Consider the following 21640-nt stretch of genomic DNA (forward strand, 5'->3'; position numbering starts at 1 on the left):
TTGCCGTAGAGTGGGCGTAGTCAAGCTAATGATTACGATGATGCGTGCATGTCAACAGACACAAAATGCACGAGACAGCCAGCGACTAATAACTGCATGCGAGTTCTATTCATGATTCTTATGCATATTGCTGCAGAGTTCAAGAATAAATAACGAAATCTTCCTTTAGGTTTTAAACTTGGAAGAAATTAGAACGATTGCCCCTCTTTACAAAACGCTTGTAACTCTAAAAAGCGTACACATTTGCCCTCTCTTTAAGTCACTGCAAACGCGCTGCTATTTCTCTTCAGTATTTCAATTTTTCACTCTCTTCAAAACTAGGCATTGGCATTGCCGCCTCGAACAAAGTAATCTGAAGTTTGAAGTGCTCGTAATCTGCTGGCGTGCATACCTGTGCTCGTGCGAAAATTCATTCAGGCAGGTTAGTATACGCACATAGATTTCAGTCTGGCAGAGAGAGGGGGGGGGGGGCAATTAGCACCCTCCTTCTTTTTTATCCTTTCGTGAAAACTAACCAAAGCCCCTTGCTCTTTTGGCCAACTGTTGGATGTCTAACAATGCCAAAAGATCAGGTCAAGCAAAGAACAAAATTTGCAAAACTTTTTTTTTCTCCTTCAACACCCTGCACCGATACAAGGAAGTAGAAACTGAAAGAAAAACTTTGTCCGCCGTAAAGAGTGCTTACTCAAACATTATAAGTTGAGCAGGTCAGGAGGTTCTCTGAAAACCACTGTTGGAAAGCCTACGGCCGGAAAGAAATGTAAGGAGTGACATCTTGGACAAGACCAGCTGTGCACACTTTAATAGCTTACCAAACTATTCGAGAAGGCCTGCAGGAGGAGGCCTGCACTTTATATCTTCGCAGAGCCACCATACATACAAAGCAGTACCACTGAGTAACTTCCTCAGTCTCATAGCTAACAATCGTAATGAAACAAAACATCACAAGTCGCACAAGTCCATGCAGTAATGCACCTGGATTTTCACGATTCCCTGAGTTCTGCTATTTTAACGCGACAGCGTAAGGGCCATGTGTCGCAGAAAAGCCGGTCGTCGGCGTCGTTGGCCGTCATTGAAAAATCCCAGAAGCATTAATAAATAAAAAGGAGTAGCAAATTGGTCGAGTTGGGCAATCGAACCAGGCCCTCCGGAGTGCGAGACGAACACTCCGAAACGCCAACTACATGGTTTGGAATTAACAAAGGTGCGTCTAGTGAATACGGTGTTGTCTTAGAAGGGTGCTTTAGAGACATGTACTGTGGGGTATATTAGTAATTATGAGCATGGAAATTGCAGAAGTCGCAGTTAAGCGAATACCAAAGTACGTTTCCGCTACTTTTTCTCTTCGCTTGACGCGCACGTAGCGTCATCTGTCGGCACCCATTAAAACCTCCTCCCCGCAATGTACGCCACTGCCCCAACAGATAGCAAGCGACGGCAGTGCCTCCCGCTCGTCTTTTTCGGGAGCAGTGGGGCCGCGCCGGGACGCAGGAATCACGCGGTCAGTGACGAAAAACGCAGCGCACATCCAAGGCGCGTTCACCCTAGTTCACCACGAAGCTTGCGGCTTGCTGCCCGTTCGTTCGGAGCGGAAGCTATGCTGGCGTTCGTGGCACCGGGTTTGTTGAGGGGTCTCCTGGAGACTGCGAGCGATTTGTCCAACGGGCAAGGCGTCGCGCTGAACGGGCGATGGCGTTCTGCGGGATCCCTGGCAGCCTGGGACACGCTCTCGCGTTCCAGTCTGAAATGTTTTCACCACCACTAGGTGGTGGTGAAAACATTTAGAAGGGACAGGAGGTATGTTTGGATCAGCCCGCAAGAACTGATCCTTACAAACACTAGGTGGAGGACCCTAGTTTGGGACCCCAGTGGAAGTGGCCGCCGCCCAGGCGCGCCGAAGGCTTGTTGGGTCTGTAAGTCGTGGCAGCCGAGCAGGGTCGCCTCCCAGTCCTAAAAGGCAAAGCTTAAGCGTACTCCAACTTTTCTTCCCTACGTCTTTTCGCTGACGACTATCATTTGCGGATAAATTATTTGTCTCTGGGTCCGTAAGTAACGGCAGACCATATGGAAAACACAAAGTTTTCATTATTTTAGCAAGTAGCATATAACAGGCAAACATCAATCAAAATGCTCAGGGTAGCCTTGATGAAATAAACTGAAATCAGGCAATAAAATTAAATGACAAAGTATTGTGTTTCAATTTAATCATGACCTGGAACAAAAAAGCCACCGGCAATCATCATCATCATGAGCCTGACCACGCCCACTGCAAGGCAAAGGTCTCTCCCATGTATCTTCAATTAACCCTGTCCATTGCCAGTTGCGGCCACAACCGTATCCCTGCAAACTTCTTAATCTCATCCGCCCACCTAACTTTTTGCCGCCCCCTGCTACGCTTGCTTCTCGTGGAATCCACTCTGTTATCCTTGAGGACCGACAATATATTGTTTGAGTTCTTAGCTTGCTTGGGTTATTCATGCAGTCACTGAATTTCGTGAAAAGAATACAGCTTCCGTTGCATAACTAATTTTAAATCGTATATTGTGGGGCTTAACGTCCAGAAGGGACGCCGTAGTGGAGGGCTCTGGAATAACTTGGACGCCTAGGTCTTCTTTACCATGCACTGACTTAGCACAGCAAACCGGCGTTTTTGTATTTCGACTCTTCAGCGCTACGGCTGCTGCGGCCGGCGTCGAACAGCTAGTGACTTTGGTATCGGGAGCCGAACGCAAAGTCACAGGGCCACCACAACGGGTTTCATGAACACTTCACGATAATGAATACTGCAGATTCCATTCCGCCATTATAAACATAACCAGAGCCTCCTTAACAAGAGTAACACTGATAGTAACCACAGTAAGGTTAATTGGAGCAATGGAAATAATAAAATCCTGCCAGAATACAACTGAGTAGACTTCAATCTGTAGAAAAAAATCGCGCCTTTCCTATCTGTATTTAAACAAAGCTGGCCGCTTTGAAGCTATGTCAAGTTGCCAGCACAGATGATGACACTTGGTTTTTTTCGGGTTCCAATTTACGGACAGCCTTCGTACAAAGGAGCTCATAGAGGGCGTTAAATATGGGCAAAGCACCCTAGCTTTACTCACTTTACGGCAGCGGAAAGACATTGAAACGCTCTGGTTCAATGCATCCAACGTTGCATTTTGGAACGAGAACGACGGCTGTCACAGCATTGTGATTTGCATACGAAGGAGGACACACTAGCCGATGGTTTAATCAGGCATATTAGCGGCTTAGCCGCACTAAGGTTCATGCCTACACCACAAAAAAAAAATGGAAAGCAGTTTATAGTGCGTGAGGACTGCACAAACTTAGCGCAGGTGGCACGGAACAAGGTAGCGATGGCGCGACAGAAGCTTCGCTGCTAGTGGCGAGCCGAGGCCGAATGAAGACGCGTTCGCAACAGGAAACAAATTTTATAATTCGCTTAACTTAGTTCGACCTTACAAGTGGTGAGCTAGTTTTGCGCGATGTGGACCGTGATTAATGTGATTTGGTAGTGCATAGGACAAAACGCGCATTCAGAGTTCGAGTACCAAGTGGGGTTTTTGCACCGGTGAGTCTGCTGTTTAAAAAGTGGAGTGCAAATATCGCTGTCAAGCATAACAATCTAGTAGTTTATGCGCTGTACATGCATATGTTCCATTGATTGTTTGGAATAAACGATGTGAAGGTTCAACACACTTTCCGTGTGATGCATCATCTTTAATCCACGGGGGAGCTTTCTGCCAATTTCCTGAAATATAGGCGCGTCTTCTTAACGTGATCTTGAGTAAGGCATTTTGACAACTCGTCTTAATAAACGTATTGCAGCATCTGTCTCAAAGAAGTTTCGGAAAAACTATTGCCGTCAACGTCTGCGAGACGCTCCGACGTAGCGCAAGCCATGTGAAGCCATTTCGAGTTGTTTAAGGGTGTTTCTAAGATGTTTTGTGTTTCATGGGAGGTGTCCCCTTCTCATTTCACTCCCTAAATATTCTTTTCAGGGTGAGAGCCTATCGTATGAATGGTATAACATAATGATCGGCTTTCTAAATACTGTACTGGAAATGTACACTAAAATGCTAACATTGTACCATGCATCTTCCAAGCGCCGCATTCTCTACATCCTTATTGTATGAGAAATAATGACGAGTTCATGTATTGTCCCTGATCCCAAATGTTATTTTGTCTCGCAGATTGGAATCGTTAGCTGGGGAAGCAAGGTATGCAGAGAAAACATGACCTCTTTCTACACCGACGTCTCTCACTACGTGGGCTGGATCAGACGTCACCTGGAGAACGAGTCTGCGCCCGTCGAAAATGTCATAGCCAACACCTAGGTGCCCCTGTGGTTGTGGCACCAATGCTTCACGAAAAAGTAAAGCTTTTTTTCTGAGAAGTCTGTAGCAATTTTTGCTTTTCATCCGCGGTCCCCAGTCCCCATTCACTATTTAAGCAATGAAACTGTGATTCAGAGCGCCTGCTACAAGAGTTCAGAGCGTAGCATACCAATGTGCTGGACATTCGAGCTTCGGAGGCGTTAGTGCCAGTTAAGAATTATGATTGCGTGAATAGGGCAAGCCGAGGAGACATAACGCGTACGACGCACCGACGCAGGCATCCAACTATTAAGGCGAAAAGCCTTTAATGCTTCATGCTGTTGTTAGCAGCCCTGTCGGCAGATTTGTCCGTGTTTCGGCGTCATTACTTTAAAAAAAACTGCGCCGAGGCAGGGCATCCAACCAGGGCCTTGGGGATTTGAAGCGGAGAAACTACCACTCCGCCACGAAGGCTGAAGGTTTGAGCGTGAATAAAGGTGCATCTAGTGAATGCATGGGCTTCATAAACAAAATAAAATACATACAAAAATAAGAATATCAATTAAAAATAAAGAAACAATGGAGATAAGAAAAGAAACAAAATAAAAACAAAATGGAAAAAGAAGAAAAATAGAAAAATAAGAAACAAACAGCGCGCCAGGAAAAGCTTTCGCCTTGCAGCACTTCAGAGAGCCAAAGTGCCTTCTGAATTTTTCATTCACGAGTGAAATCGCATACTACATAAAGAGCAACCAAAGCGCACAGCTTTGTCATTCACCCATGTGGAGATACGAGGTAGGACTCAGTGATCGCATTTGCTTTCCTTGGGTACACAAAAAACGAAACAAAGTCACATCATTGCGCTTGCGCACATGAAACAACACGGCAATCAGAGACGTCGCTGGCAGTTTCATGGGAAACATAAAAAGAATTGGCTGTGGTTTGACCAATCGCCATCCCGAGTAAAATTGCGCAAGCAATGGCGCGGCAATCGCAGCGACGGCGGCATATCAGGGGGTACTTTGACTGCGTAAAGTGCGTAGAGGCGAAAGCGTTTTCGACACCACTTTGACTGCCTCTCTGGCCCTGGCGACATCACGAATGGATGACGTCACAAATAATTAAGTACTAATTACCAAGCAATGACAAATTACTAATTAATGGCTAATTACTTATTACTGACTAAATACTAGTTCACTGCTATTTAATGACGCTTTATCTTCGCCTTTATGAGTGGAACGCAAGAGTGTGTTGTAGCGCTGCCAGGGAGCCCCCGGAACGCCACCTACCCGTTCGTCGCGATGCCTTGCCCTTTGAACACAACGCTTTTTGAGGAAAGGAAATGGCGCAGTAATTCCCTGTAATCTCGGTGGACACCTGAACCGCACCTACAGGAAGGGAAGATGTCGGAGTGAATGAAGAGAAAGAGGGTTCGTAATGAAGAAAATGAAAATTGTATTTCAGGAAAGGAAATTACGCAGTAACTATCTCACATACCTCGCTGGACACCCGTCATCCGTTTGTAGAGGCAGGAAGGAAGTGGGAGTGAAAGAAGAAAGAGAAAGAGGGACAGTAATGAAGAAAGTGAAAATTATATTTGAGAAAAGGAAATTACGCTGTAACTGTCTCACACTCGCTCCTCGCGCATGCGCATTTGGGGCTCTCCGGGGCTCCGCGAAATCGCTCACACCTAGCGCATAGTGTTGCTTCCACAATAAAAGAAAGACTGAAAACTAAGAATCAAGCTCAGCTAAGGCGAGGGAGGTTGCCCAGTGGTTAAGGCGCTCGTCTACTGAGCCTGAGTAACTCGGTTCGAACCCGACGCAGGCGGCCGCGTTTGAATTGAGGTGCAACGCAAAGATCCTTTCTAACTGTCCCCTCAACTCTTTCATTTCACTTCTCTACACTGCCTGCTACCCTTTATTTCCGCTGCCCCAGCTCAGGTGCTTCCATCAGGGATAGCAGATGCCAGGGCTAGCAAAAATCTTTTGCTTCCATTTATTATGTTTTTTTTTTATTATTAAAACCACTTACAAGCGCAAAAGGCGCCAGTGTGGTGTGCGATGTTAGCGCACTTTAATGATCCCCACGTGGTCGAAATTATTCCGGAGACCACAACTACGGCACCTCTTTCTTCTTTCACTCCCTCCATTATCCCTTCCCTCACAGCGCGCCTGGGTGTACACCTAGATATGTGAGACAGTTGCTGCGTGATTTGCTTTACTCAAAACCAAAATTATTTCTTCGATCCTTAAAGAAATCTGTGTGCGAGAATGTACATGGCAGAATGGAAAATAACTATGAACCAAAATAAAGGCTTTGGTGAGAGGGTGAAAGAGTATTATGATATGTAAAGTAGAAATAAGCACGACAGAATGAAAACAGCATGCATCGAGTGTGTACGTGAACAATAAATCCAGGTGAAAGGATGCATTTCTAGGCTTGAAAACATTCACTGCCAAACAGCGGATTAGAATCCATGAGAACCTTTTTCTATGCCCGGGTCTGCAGTGGTTTAAACGCGGCAATATTTCGGTTCAATCTTTTACTTCTCCTTAGCGTCTCTTTGCTCCCTGTCTTCCCGTAGAGGCATGGCAGGAAGTTCTGAAAATTAATGAGAAGGTTATACATGTTATAATAGAATGCTACACATGTGGGATTGGCAGAAGAGAAGTGGTAGAGGAAGACGAAGCAGTGGTTAGCCAAGGCATCATCATCATCTCACCAGCGTGACTACGCCCACTGCAGAGGAAAGACCTCTCCCATATCTCTCCATTTATCCATACCCTGTGGCATCTTGGCAAACGCTATCCCCCAGACTCTTAATCTGACCATCCAACCTAACTTCCTGTCGCCTCCTGCTTCGCTTGAAATTTATTGGAAACCGTTCCGTTACCCTTAACTTTTAAGGCGGAATCCTTTAATGCCTCATCGTTGTAAGCAGGAGTTGTCCACAGAAATATCACGCTCTTCAATCGGTCGACATGGTCGTGACGTTCATCACCACTTCATAACCACGTCACATCAGGACCACTACAAAAAGGGCCCACATCGACAGCAGCTTCACATACACTCAGCAGCAGCGGTCCCGAATGTTCCTGGCGCTCGGCTAAAACAACCCTTCATATATTACAGGATTCACATCATCACCAGCACGTGCCTTGCTCCTTCCTCAAGCCCAGATCCAGCCGATTAACAGAAGACAACGCCCCTGTTCCGTTCATCACCACTTCATAACCACGTCACATCAGGACCACTACAAAAAGGGCCCACATCGACAGCAGCTTCACATACACTCAGCAGCAGCGGTCCCGAATGTTCCTGGCGCTCGGCTAAAACAACCCTTCATATATTACAGGTTGGTCCCGTTGACTTTGTACTCAGAGGGTGTGTGGTTGCCGCTGCTGCTGAGCGCGCCTGGTTTTATAAACATGTCTGAATGTCTCATATGCAACAACTCGTTTGGCGACGACGAAATTTTCCTGTCTTGTTCGGAATGTCAGTTCAGTTATCATGTGGGCGCCTGTTCGGGAGTATCTTTAACTGCGCACCGAAAAAAATCCGAGGCGGCCCTAAATTCCTGGAAATGTGCCACTTGCAAAACAGCCAAGGCCCGAAGTGGTCAGAGTGCCGCAGCCGATGACGAGGTAGCTGAGCCGAACCTTTCAGCTGAAATTTTAGAGATTCACCGCAAACTTGCCATTCTAATCGAAATGAAAGTTAAAGTAGATGCCTTGGAGGAAATAAAGGACACAGTATTAAATGACGAACAGTCAATGCACGAGATGTCCTCAAAATATGACGAGGTCATCATTCAGATGAAGCAGCAAAATGCGGACATCGCAAGCCTACGTAAACGTGTGGAGAAGCTGGAGGTCAAAGTAAATGATCAGGAAATTCATGAGCTGCGGCAGCAAGTAAATGACATCGATCAGTACAGCAGACGGCTCAATCTAGAAGTACATGGTCTTCCCTTACATGAAAGTGAAAATCTGCTAGAAAAGCTTAATCGTATCGCAGACGATCTGCAGCTTCCGCCTCTCTCTGGATCAGACATTGAATCCGCCCACCGCCTTCCCCTGAAGCCACGATCTGATGGAACTGATGTCGATGCTGAGAAAGCTAGTACCGACAGGAATGTGAAGTTTCCACCCGTTCTTGTCCGCTTTACTTCCCGTAGAACAAGAGACGCTTGGCTCGAAAAAAAAGCTGCACTGAAAGAATCAAGAAAAAACATTTATTTCAATGAAAACCTCACAGCACAAAACAAAAAGCTTTTCTGGCACATGAAGGCACGAGCAGATGAAAAAGACTATGAATTTGCGTGGCACAAGAATGGTAGACTGTTCGTACGCCGTGCCGGCCGCTCTCGGGTTATCAGAATTGTCACGATGGAAGATCTCGATAAAATAAGGTAGAGGCAGTCATCTGTGCCAGTTTCTTGGTTTATTTGTGCTCAAAATGACAATCCCTTCTCGCGAATGCAAGTACTATGACACGCAATCCTTTAAAGAAAGCAGATCATTTCGCCGTGGCAACCGGCTTTCTATGTTTCACTTGAATGCACAAAGCTTAAAAAGTAAACATGAATCTGTTTGCTTGCTCCTAGATGAATTAAACCACGAATTTGATATTATGGCTTTTTCTGAGACATGGTTTCGTGATGAGTCTGATGCGGTGCACTTCCCAGGATATAGATGTGTTTCACTGCCCAGGAAAAACAAAAGAGGGGGAGGTGTAGCTTTTTATGTCAAATCAAACTATTCCTTTGATGTCATTCGTGAGTTTACGGTTACGCTTGATGACTACGAATCACTGATGATTGAATGTGCTAGAACTATATTTGTCGTTATTTACAGGCCACCCACTGGAGTCAAATCTAAGCTGCTTGATTTTATTGAGCACATGTTTGATTACTGTTCACATCTTGGCAAACGTGTCGTTGTCACTGGGGATTTTAATATTAATCTACTTTATTTGGAGCATCACGCGCAGGCATTTTTAGATGTGTTCTTTTCTTTTGGCTACGGAAATGTTATCACTGTTCCTACAAGGGTGACGAATGAATCTGAAACCCTACTTGACTTGTGCTTCACGACGCAAACAGCTGGTCTAGAGTCGGGTGTCCTAATATCAGATGTAAGTGATCACATGCCGATATTTGTATTTTTTAACCCAGAAACAAAAATACACCGACAACGCGAACATGACGTGCGACCACCATACAGAGCAATAAACGAGAGCACGATGGCTATTTTTGAAAGATCAATCAGCAAACTAGACTGGTCTTGCATTTACAACATGACGGATCCTGTAGAGGCGTTCTGCCGTTTTGCTACAGTATTCAAACAGCTTTATGAGGAGGCATTTCCTTTAAGAGAGACTAAATGCAATAGGAAATGCAGAAAACCATGGATTGACAACGAGCTGTTAAAAAGAATAAAAGAGCGAGAACGACTTTTTGCTGCTTTTATAAAGACAAGGAATCCGGAGTACTTAATAAAATTTAAAAAGGTAAGAAACAGACTGACCCGGGATGTAAAATTAGCACGCGAAAATTATTATGAGAACAAATTCAGTACTATTCTTAATGACCCCAAAAAGGTCTGGAAAACTCTAAATGAACTGCTTCCTCATAAAAAAGAAAGCCCTGTTTCTGAGATAAGCGATGGCGGAACAATATACACCGGAGTTTCACTCGCGAATAAGTTTAACCAACATTTCTTGAAAAGTGGATCCTCAAGTGCTTCGGACACTTGCAACCCTACGTATAGATCGTATATCTCCGCTAGTATAAGCAGGTCTTTATTTTTCACACCTACAGATGAGACAGAAATATGCGATCTTCTTTCCAAGTTAAAGAACTCGGCAGCTTGTGGTATCGACGGTATAAAAGCACAGCCTGTCAAAACAGTTGCCGCATTCATTAGTAAACCCCTTTCATACATGTGCAATCTGATATTATCAAATGGTATCTTTCCAGACGAATTAAAAATCGCGAAAGTATCCGTGATATTTAAAGGTGGTGACAGGAATGACATTAACAACTACAGGCCCATTTCTATCTTGCCAGTTTTTTCAAAAGTAGTCGAACAGGTGATTAATAAACGTTTATTAAGTTTCTGCAATATAAATAACATTCTGACCGATAAACAGTACGGGTTTCGAAAACAACAATGTACGGAAACAGCACTACTACGCATTAAAGAAAAAATAGTTAGCAACTTTGAGAATAAACTGTTCACAATAGGAATATTTCTTGACTTTAAAAAGGCGTTCGACTCTATCAAACACGATATCTTATTGCTAAAGTTAAGTGAGTATGGCATAAGGGGAATTGCACTTAACCTAGTGAAAAGCTATTTAAGTAATCGACTACAGTGCACAGAAATACTTAAATCGAGATCCGCACTAGGAGATATCAAATATGGTGTCCCACAAGGTTCTATTCTCGGTCCGCTCCTTTTTCTTTTGTACATAAATGACATTATTAACGTGCCCCTAACAGCAGACATCATACTATATGCTGATGACACTAACGTATTTTTTTCTGGTGCAAACTTATCTAATGTTCAGCGCGAAGCTAACATTTGGCTAAAGAACATTTCTGAATGGCTAAGAATAAATAAATTAGAACTTAACATTAAGAAAACAAAGTACATTGTTTTTCGCCCTCGTGGTAAGCATATTGATGAAAACATAGCGCTAAAATATAACGGTGAGACCATCGAGCGCTCCATTTCTCATAAATTTCTGGGAGTTTTGTTTGAAGAAAACTTGAACTGGTCAAATCATATCGACAGCATAAAAACCAGTATTGTGAGATCTATTGGTATTATTAATAAGTTAAGAAACTTGCTACCCCAACAACTGAAAATTCAGCTTTATTATAGTCTAGTGCATTCACGCCTTCAATACTGTTTATCCGTTTGGGGAACTACAACAAAAACCAACTTAGATAGGTTATATACATTACAGAAACGAATAGTACGCATTATAGAAAATGCACCTTACAGGACTCATTCTGCCCCACTTTTCAAGAAGAACACTGTGCTAACTATCGAAAACCTGTTAAACAGAAAAACTGCAATTGCCATATTCCGCGCAGTCAAGCTTAATGAAACTGAATTTTTCCGAAAATATCTGCTGAAAGAACACAGCTACAACACAAGGTGCACAGCTTACAACATATGTAAAATACGCACAAATTATGGCATGCAAAAGCAATCCTTTGTTATACCCGATTTGTTAAATCGTCACCCAGCCATCATGACAATTGTAAATCAATCACGGTCCATAGGGGTTTTCAAAAAGAAGTTGAATGCCTACTTAATGTCATAGTAGAAAGGACTTGACTTCGTACATTTCTTGCTTTTTGAGTGCTAGTTTCTTACCTTTGCATCACGTTTTGTATCGCTGCATGTTTTTTTCTTTTTTTTTTCGTTTTTTCACCTGTAATTCAGTGCCTGCAACCGTTTTCATGTCCACATTTTCCTTTCTTTTCCTTCACCGTATGCTGAGGTGCTGTGTGTATTGAGAGGCTGACACTCGTCAGGCACCTGTGCCTTTTTGTCAGCCTCTTAGACAGACCTGTACATTTGTATCACGTCTGCCTGAAATAAATAAACTTCAAACTTCAAACTTCAAACGTCAAAGTGAGCGAATTTCAAATTGGGCCACTTGTACTTTGCCTAGTAAAGATGGACCCAATTAAATGGATGGTACACTGATGCTGCAAGTAAAATAATCGAATAAAAAATAAAACCGAGTAGGAAATTTCTCAAGTTGCTAATCGAACGAAGGTCTCCGGAGAGGAAGACGAGCACGCATCCTGTTCGCGTGTGCAAGCAAGCAAGAGCCCACATGGAAGCGACTCGAGGAAACAGTGCTTTCGAGTTCATATCGTTCCGAGAAATACGAGTAGCTCGTTTTGGCACGTACCCGAATTGAAGGTCTCAGCATGGCGTCACAAACGCTGATGTCAGCGTCAAGGATGAGCTCAAGAGTCGCCGCAACGCAGCTGATATCCAAATGTAATGTGCTCTAAAATTTGCTTATTTTTTATTTTCCTACGAAACCTTACTTCCACCTAGGGGGCATTGTAGTGATGGGTAAGTAAAAAACTATATGTAGCAGTTGTTAGAAAAACTATACCAATACCTGTCAGTAAAAACAGTGTTCAGGTCAAATAATTGACTGCACTTATGACGAGGAACAAACGGCATGTAAAGAAACGTGTCTTTCTGAGTCACCGGCCAGTCGCTCACTCCTCGATTTTTCAGTCTTGCGAGCGGAAGTTGCAAGCTTCTGAGGAAATCGGCGAGCGAGCCGAGCTGTCGGCAACGACGCCCCCCGGGGGCGCGCCGGGCGGCAAAATGCGCGCTCCCTAGCCACTCCTAGCCTGTTTCGCATCTATGCCGAAGCTGAGTGCGCTTAAGAACTGGCTAGCGCTGAGGTGCAGCTCTCATCCCTGTTTTAATGTGGAAATACTAAAATAAAGAAATGCTCTGTTTCTGCGACGTCTTCAGGAGCGGAGCTAGCAGAGGCCAGCCGAGCCGCAACGGAGCAGCATAAATGTGGCTACGGGAAGAAATTTGTTTGGGTTGCTGTTATCGCTTCTACCAACTGCTCGATACCGGCCAGCGACACTCTATCCCAAGGCTTAGTATCAACATAATCATCATCATCATCAGCCTGACTACACCCACTGCAGGGGAAAGGCCTCTCCCATGTCTCTCCAATTAACCCTGTCCTTTGTCAGTTGCCGCTACTGTATCCCCGCCACTGTATCCCTTTCTGCCGTCCCCTACTACGTTTGCCTTCTCTTGGAATCCACTCCGTTACCCTTCAGGACCAGCGGTTATCTTGCCTTCACATTACATGTCCTGCCCAAGCCCATTTCTTCCTCTTGATTTCAACTAGGATATCATTAACCCGCGTTTGTTCCCTCACCCACACCGCCGTCTTCCGATCTCTTAACGTTACACCTATCACTTTTCTTTCCATGGCTCGCTGCGTTGTCCTTAACTTAAGCTGAACCCTCTTTGTTAGCCTCCACGTTTCTGCCGCATAGGTGAGTACCGCTAAGATACAGCTGTTGTATACCTTTCTCTTGAGGGATATTGGCAAACTGCCATTCATGATCTGAGCGAACCTGCTATATGCTCTACACCCCATTCTTATTCTTCTGGTCATTTCCCTCTCATGATCCGGATCTGCGGTCACTACCTGCCCTAAGTAGACATATTATCTTACTACTTCCAGCACCTCGCTACCAACTGCGAGCTTGTTCCCTTGCTAGGTTGTTGAACATTACTTTGGTTTTTGGATGTTAATTTTTAGCCCCATCGTTCTGCTCTGCCTCTCTAACTGATTGATCATGCTTTGTAGTTCTTGTCCTGAGTGGCTTAGCAAGGCAATGTGATCAGCGAATCGCAAATTACTCACGTATTCTCCATTAACTCTTATCCCCAACTCTTCCCATTTCAGGCCCCGTAATACCTCCTGTAAGCAGCTGGTGAATAGCATTGCCGAGATCGTGTCTCCCCGCCTGACACCTTTCCGTATTGGAATTTTATTGCTGACTTTATGGAGAACTATAGTAGCTGTACAATCGTTACAAATATCTTCGAATATACTCACATAACACTCTTCCACACCCTGATTCCGCAATGCCTGCACGACAGCTGAGGTTTCCACTGAGTCAAATGCTTTCTCGTAATCAATGAAGGCTATATACAGGAGTTGGTTATATTCTACGCATTTCTCTATCCCGTGATTCATTGTGTGAATGTGGTCTACTGTCGAGTATCCTTTACAAAAGCCTGCCTGATCACTTGGTTGACTGAAGCCTAAGGTTGTCCTGACTCTATTAGCGATTACCTTAGTAAATACCTTGTAGGCGACGGACAGTAAGCTCATCGGTCTGTAATTTTTCAAGTCCTTGACGTCTCCTTTCTTATGAATTAAGATAATGTTAGCGTTCTTCCAAGCGTCTGGTACTCTTGAGGTCACAAGGCATTGCGTATACAGGGTGGCTAGGTTTTCCAGCACAATCTCTCCTCCGTCCTTCAACAAATTTGCTGTTACTTCATCCTCACCAGCTGCTTTCCCCCTTTGCATGCATTGTTCCTGAGGCTTTCTTTACTTCATCCTTCGTTACTGGCGGGATGTGCCATTGCTGTGCTCGACTGCCTCTCTCAGTAACTTGATGATTGCATTCGCTACTGTATAGATTTGTGTAGAACTCTGCGGCAACTTTAACTATCTTATCCATATTGCTAATGATATTGCCGTGTTTGTCTTTCAGCGCATACATCTGGTTTTTACCTAAGCCCAGTTTTCTCTTTGCTGATTTTAGGCTACCTCCGATCCTTAGAGCATGCTCGATGTTCTCCATGTTAAACTATCTTATGTCGGCTACCTTGCGCTTATTTATTAACTTCGTGAGCGCTGCTAGTTCTATCCTGTCTATGGAGTTAGGCGTCCTCATGCTTTGGCGTTTCTTAATCAGGTCTTCAGTCTCCTGAGATAGATCGTACCACCTACTTCTGCGGCGCACTCTGTAACGATAGCTGTGAGATTGTCATTCATTCTTTCAACACTACAGTCGTCTTCTTCAGTTAAAGCGGAAAATCTGTTCTGTAGCGATATTCTGAATTTCTCTACCTTACCTATTAATGCTAACTCGTTAATAGCCTTTCGCTTCACTAGTTTCGTCCGTTCCCTCTTCAAATCTAAGCTAATACGAGACCTTACCATTCTGTGGTCGCTACAACGGACCTTACCGAGGACCTCCACATCCTCTACGATGCCAGGGTGAGCGCACAGTATAAAGTCTATTTCATTTTTAGTCTCACCATTTGCGCTCTTCCACGTCCACTTCCTGTTTGCTCGTTTGCGGAAGAAGGTATTCATAATCCGTAAATTATTTCTATCTGCGAACTCTACTAATAACTCTCCCCTACTATTCCTAGAGCCTATGCCATAGTCACCTACCGCCTGGTCTCCACGCTACTTTTTACCTACCTTCGCATTAAAGTCGCCCATCAGTACAGTGTACTGTGATTTTACTTTGGTCGTTGCCGATTCCACATCCTCATAGAAGCTTTCAACTATCTGGTCATCATGGCTTGATGTAGGCGCGTAGGCCTGCACCAACTTCAGCTTGTACCTCTTATTAAGGCTAATTAAGATAGGTGCCACGCTCTCGTTAATACTATAAAACTCCTCGATGTTGCCAGCTATATCCTGATTTATAAGGAATCCCACACCTAGTTCTCGCCTATCTGCTAACCCTCGATAGCACAGTACGTGCCCGCCCTTTAGTACTGTATACGCCTCATCTGTCCTAACTTCACTAAGCCCTATGACATCCCATTTAATACCGGCTAATTCCTCCAACAGCACTGCTAAGCTAGCCTCACTTGATAAGGTTCTTGCGTTAAACGTTGCCAGGCTCAGTTTCCAATGGCGGCCTGTCCGGAGTCAGAGGTCCTTGGCACCCTCCGCTGCGTCACAGATTTAACCGCCGAGGCGCCGCGATGGCGTAGAGGTAGAACATTCGCCTTGCGTGCAAAAGGACCGGGGTTTGAATCCCGGTGCCACGCAATTCTCCACCGGATAAAAAAAAAACTCCGCGTGTCGATGGAATTGCATAACCAGGCCTGGAGTGCGGCCTTATCTTGGTGACCAGAACCGAAAACGCATTTCCTCACCAGAACAGGATTTGGCCACCCTGGTGTAGTACCTGGCCACAACCTTTCATGAACAAACCAATTAACCCTCGACCCTCAGTCTCCAGATGCTGCGCAGCAACTGACCAAGGCTTAGTATGGACGTCAACAAACAACACAAACAATTCGCCGCTGGCCGACAGGTTGGCAGGCCAGCCCCGAGAAGCGTGTACTTACATTATCATGACGCTTCTATGGCTGTGGTGCACATCAAAACTGCCACGACATGCATCTTCCTCTTTTCTGATGTTGTCGTAGCACATTCTTAATAGCGAGGGACCTGGACACTTTAGAGGACCGAGAAGACGGCCCGCAAGTCTGCCTTGCAGATGTCAACAATAGTGTTCTTCAGCTGTTGCATGATCTGAAGCAACTGCTGGCCGCATGCCTTTTGCGGCTTGCAAGTGTCAATGGGCATTAAAGGCGTCCCCACAGTAGCGACTCGCGGAGTTCGCGCGAGTTAATTAAGCTCATTGGTCGTGAAGGGAGAGCCCAGAACAACTAAATATTTTTGAAAAAATCGCTAGCTCACCGATTTCTTGTGGCGCGACATCATATGTAGCAGAACTCGTCTGCCCATCTGTGCGTCGCGGAGTATAACGCCATGTCACTCGACAAATATATGGGTTCTTGCTCTGATAAGCACTTCAAGCAAAGGCGCGATGGTGGTGGTGGAAAACATTTATGTACAGGTATAATACAGGAGGTTATGCATGAGCTGACTCAGAGGGGGCCAGCCCTTACAAATACTAAGTGGAGGTCCCTAGTTCGGGACCCCAGTGGCATCGGCCGCCGCCCAGGCTCGCCCGACCAAGGCCCGTTGGGCCTGCAGGTCAGAGCAGCCGAGCAGGGTCGCCTCCCAGTCCTCCCGGGTTGGGTTGGGGTAAAGGGGGATAGCAGGGTTGGAGGGGCAGGCCCACACCATGTGGTAGATGTCCAAAGACTTCTCCGCACAGTGCGGACAGCTGCCCGAGAAAGCAGGGTCGAAGTGGTTCAGAGCTGCCGGGCACAGCAAAGTATTAGTATACAGGCGGAGCAGAAGCCGCTCCTCCGCCTTTGACAGACCTTTACACGGGCGGGGATAAAGAACATGGCCAGATTGATAGAGTAAAACGTAATCTTTCCTAACTCTGTCTATATATTTGTGTGTTTTTTTCAATAAACCCAGTTGTTAGTCAGCGCCTGTTTGTCTTTACCCCTCAGTTTCCACGTCCCGTCTCTGTTGCGCTGTTTCAAAAATGGATACCTACCAACTTGACCAAATTTCTGCTTTACTCAGAGTAAAACGATGTCTTTGAAGGTGTAAGCTGGAATAAATTCGAGTTCCTGATCGTCAGGGTCGGAGGGGGATGTCCGGTGAGAGAGCGCGCGGGCGGCGGCGTCAGCTGCCTCATTTCCCTCAAGGCCCATGTGAGCGGGAGCCCAAACGATACGCCGGTGCGCGGGGTCACCGGTGTAGACGCTGTTTTGAAGAATGCGGTAGGCTAGATACGGTACCCAGCCCTGCTCGACGTTCCGACATGCCCCTCGCGAGTCGGAAATAATTGTTTTTGAATTGGAATCAGATGCAGCCAACGCAATGGCGACCTCCTCCGCGTGTGTTATGTCACGGGCTCGGAAAGTAAGGCCGTTCACTGTTTTGGATTGGTGGATGACTGCGGCCCCATGGTGGGGGCCTGAGGCATCCACGTAGAATACGCCGGGTTTCGATCCATAGTGGCGGGCCAGGGCTTCCGCCCGCGCCAGGCGCCGGCCATTTTGGTCCTCACGGTTCATGTTCGCGGGAAGAGGGCGCACGTGGAGGGCGCATCTCCACTGGGATGGAATACGTACACGCTCTTCCATGAGAGTTTTATGTTGGATGTCTAGTCGGGCAAGGAGGCGGCGACCCGACGATGTCTTCGAGAGACGTGTGTATTGGTTAGTCAAGTGGGCTTCCCGGAGCTGCCGAAATGTGTTCACCATGCATAGCCCCAGGAGGCGCTTGTTGGAGGTGGTCACGGGGAGGCCTAGAGCCCGCTTAATAATTTTGCGGAGGATGACTTCGAGTGAATCCTCGTCTTGCTTCCGCAGGTGGAGGTATGGAGTCGAATATAGAATTCGACTGGTTACAAATGCATGCGCCAGCCGCAAGGCGTCCTTACATCGTAACCCCCCGCGCTTGTTAGAAACCCGGCGGACCAAGCGGCCCACCTGGTCCCCCACCTGACGGAGTTTGCCCAATGTTGTTTCTGACCGTCTGTCTTGATGTATTGTCACGTTCTAGTGACGGCAGTCCAGTGGTCAGGAAGACACCAGCCAGTCTTGGAAACAAAGCTCTTTATTTGGGCTGACTTGCGCCCGCAAAATAACTGAATCACTCGGCGGCGGCGTAAGCAACAAACGTGCTCGTCGGTCGTCGAACTACGAATGTCCGCCGCTCGCGGCATCGCTCAATTTAAAGCCGGCAAGTAAACTTCCAGATAACAGGTCAAGATCATCTACGGTAATCTGGAAAAACCTAGATGCAGCCTTGCATGGCTGCGAACAATCGAGATTAGTCTGGTCGCTTCTCGCGCCACGAACAAAAGTGATAACGACCCTTTCCTGCTGCCTTGAGCGTGAACGAACACACACTGCAATGATACGTGGCAGTATAAAGAGCCCCAGTACCCGGACTTCGATATTTTCAGGGATTGGACCTGTCTCGAGAGACAATGAAATTTTGGCTGGACACTTTGGTGAGGGGCGTATGTGCACAAATTCAGACTTTTGGGTGGAGCATTGGAAGCCGCAGCGGCGAGCATAACGGTCCACTATGGTCGCCGCCTCCTGCAGGTTAGCCTCAATGTCTGCAAGGGAACCCTGCGTGGCCCACAGGGTGATGTCATCAGCATACAGCGCATGCTGCACACCGGCGACAGCGTCCAGCTGGGCCGGTAGGCGCATCATAGCCAAATTGAATAAGAGGGGAGAGAGCACCGCGCCCTGGTGTGTACCCCTGGTTCCTAAATGAAAAGGGCCATGTTCTTTATCCTGGATCCGAATGTAAGATTGTCTGTCGGTTAAAAATTGCCGAATGTATTGGAAGGCATTTCTGCCGCAGTTAGTTTGAGAGAGGTGAGTGAGAATGATCTCGTGTGTAACGTTGTCGAATGCAGCCTTCAAATCCAAGGCGAGTACGACCTTGTCATTGTGAGGGTATTGCATGGGGTCGAGGACAGCCCGATTGAGTTGTAGCAGGACATCTTGTGCAGACCTGTGTGGGCGAAACCCGAACATGGTGTCTGGGAAAAGGTGTTTGGATTCCATGAACTCGGACAACCTGTCACGTACCATCGTCTCCATGAATTTGCCCACACATGAAGTCAGAGAGGTGGGGCGGAGGTTGTCCGGGTTGATGGCCTTGCCAGCTTTAGGAATGAAGGTGACCAGGGCGGTCTTCCACTCGATGGGTAGTGGCACTTCCCCAAGCCAGATTGAGTTAATGTAATTGAATAAAGACAGGTATGCTGGGTATCATGGATGGTAGCTTACCAATATCCCTGAAGAGAAAAGTATACAACAGCTGTATCCTACCGGTACTCACCTATGGGGCAGAAACGTGGAGGCTAACAAAGAGGGTTCAGCTTAAGTTAAGATCAGCGCAGCGAGCTATGGAAAGGAAAATGATAGGTGTAACGTTAAGAGATCGGAAGAGGGCGGAATGGGTGAGGGAACAAACGCAGGTTAATGACATCTTAGTTGAAATCAAGAGGAAGAAATGGGCTTTTGCAGGGCATGTAATGCGAAGGAAAGATAACCGCTGGTCCTTAAGGGTAACGGAGTGGATTCCAAGAGAAAGCAAACGTAGCAGGGGACGGCAGAAAGTTAGGTGGGCGGATGAGATTTAGAAGTTTGTGGGGATACAGTGGCGGCAACTGACAAAGGACAGGGTTAATTGGAGAGACATGGGACAGGCCTTTGCCCTGCAGTGGGTGTAGTCAGGCTGATAATGATGATGATGCTGGGTCGGGGAGGTTGGCTAACAATTTGACTGTAATTTTGTCCCGACCCGGAGCGGTGCCACGTTTCATTTTTGCCAGGGCCGCCCTCAGGTCATGGAGCTGGAACGGTTGATCCAGCTCAACGTTCTCAGAACCTGCATAAGAGTACGCCGGCCCGCGCGAGTCCTGGGTGGTGCACAAGTACTGGTCCCGGAGCTTGTGCGCCAATTGATTTGTGTTGCCCTGAAAGCTGTGTATTGCTGTTTGGAGGTGTTTTTGAGTTTCCGTGCGTGTTTGCGTTGGGTCAATTAGGGCTCGAAAGAGTCGCCATGTGTTCCGGCTGGACATTTGCCGCGCGGCCGTATTGCATCGGGCCACCCAGTTGGAGTCGGCGAGTTGGGCCGCATACTCAGCCGCTCGTTGAGTGAGCTCGGCGATGCGAGCTTTAAGTTTCCGGTTGTGCTTCTGCCGGCGCCACCGACGGACGAGGCAAAGCCAGGCCTCCCAGAGAAGGAGCAGGTGGTTGTCCACGTCCGAGACCGCCTCTCAGAGCTGAATTTGAGTTTCGGAGGAGCGAAGGCCAGAGACCAATTGTTGTGACCAAGACTGGTAGCCCTGCTCATGTATGGGTGTGACATTGTTATAATTCTGCCTAAACTTGGTCCAATCTGGGAGTCGGTGTTGTGTTGTTGGTCGCGCGAAAGGAAGGGTCCTAATCGTAGTATTCAGGAGGCAGTGGTCGCTACTCAGCCGCTCGTTGAGTGAGCTCGGCGATGCGAGCTTTAAGTTTCCGGTTGTGCTTCTGCCGGCGCCACCGACGGACGAGGCAAAGCCGGGCCTCCCAGAGATGGAGCAGGTGATTGTCCACGTCCGAGACCGCCTCTCAGAGCTGAATTTGAGTTTAGGAGGAGCGAAGGCCAGAGACCAATTGTTGTGTCCTCGGTGTTGACCCAGTCTGCATATTGAATGTTGCGGGTGAAGGTCAAGTCCGGACATGTATCCCTAGTCACGGAGTTGCCTATACGTGTTGGGTGGACCGGGTCAGTGTGAAGAGTGAGGCCCAGCGTTGACGCAAGCTCCGCCAACTTGCGTCCCCGCTTCTCTTCACGGCAGTAACCCCACATCCGAGCGGGAGCGTTGAAATCGCCCACAATCAGGAGGGGGTCTCGACCCTCAACTCTCAGTGCGCGGCTAAAGAGGTCCGCAAATGATACATTCGGCAATTTCGGATTGCAGTATACATTGAGTATGTGTAGCGGTGGGTCCTATTTGCGGAGTGGGAGGACTGTCACCGTTACATAGGAGCATTCAAGTTGCGTGCCTATGTCGACCTGGTTGGCTGTATAATTTCTATGGACTAATAGACAAGACGAGGGATCCTGCTGGAACGTCAATTTGCTAGTACGGCGCCTTTCCCTGGCTCTTGGAGGGTAACTGCGGCAGGCAAATGCTGAAAGGTTGAAAGGAAAAGTCGGAGGTCGGCCCGCTTGGAACGGGACCGGAACCCCCGACAGTTCCATTGAGTAATCGTAATGGGGGAAGCCGATTTGGAAAGTGGGGAGCGCCTACACCGGTGGTGTCCCGCCATGATCAGATTTAGAGGTGAGAGGTGGAAGTG

The 21640-nt window shown here is 46.8% G+C and overlaps 2 protein-coding genes across 3 annotated transcripts in view; both read left to right on the top strand.

The window, feature by feature from the left end:
- Positions 1-11907, top strand: part of LOC149360637 (complement factor B-like) — a 138771-nt gene extending 126864 nt beyond the window's left edge. For both annotated transcript variants that reach the window (XM_089572420.1, XM_089572421.1), the window contains 2 exons: positions 4200-4381; positions 7458-11907. In XM_089572420.1, coding sequence (XP_089428546.1) covers positions 4200-4343 — 144 coding nt within the window. In that variant the 3' untranslated portion in view covers positions 4344-4381; positions 7458-11907. The remainder of the gene's footprint in view (positions 1-4199; positions 4382-7457) is intronic.
- LOC149360638 (endothelin-converting enzyme homolog) overlaps positions 7541-21640 on the top strand; it is a 40745-nt gene continuing 26645 nt past the window's right edge. The window contains exon 1 of the mRNA XM_089572424.1: positions 7541-7680. The gene's annotated coding sequence lies outside the window, so the exon portion shown is untranslated. The remainder of the gene's footprint in view (positions 7681-21640) is intronic.

This window comes from Amblyomma mixtum, chromosome 2 (assembly GCF_055824585.1).
Source record: "Amblyomma mixtum isolate Tamu chromosome 2, ASM5582458v1, whole genome shotgun sequence".
In the NCBI taxonomy this organism is placed as follows: Eukaryota; Metazoa; Arthropoda; class Arachnida; order Ixodida; family Ixodidae; genus Amblyomma; species Amblyomma mixtum.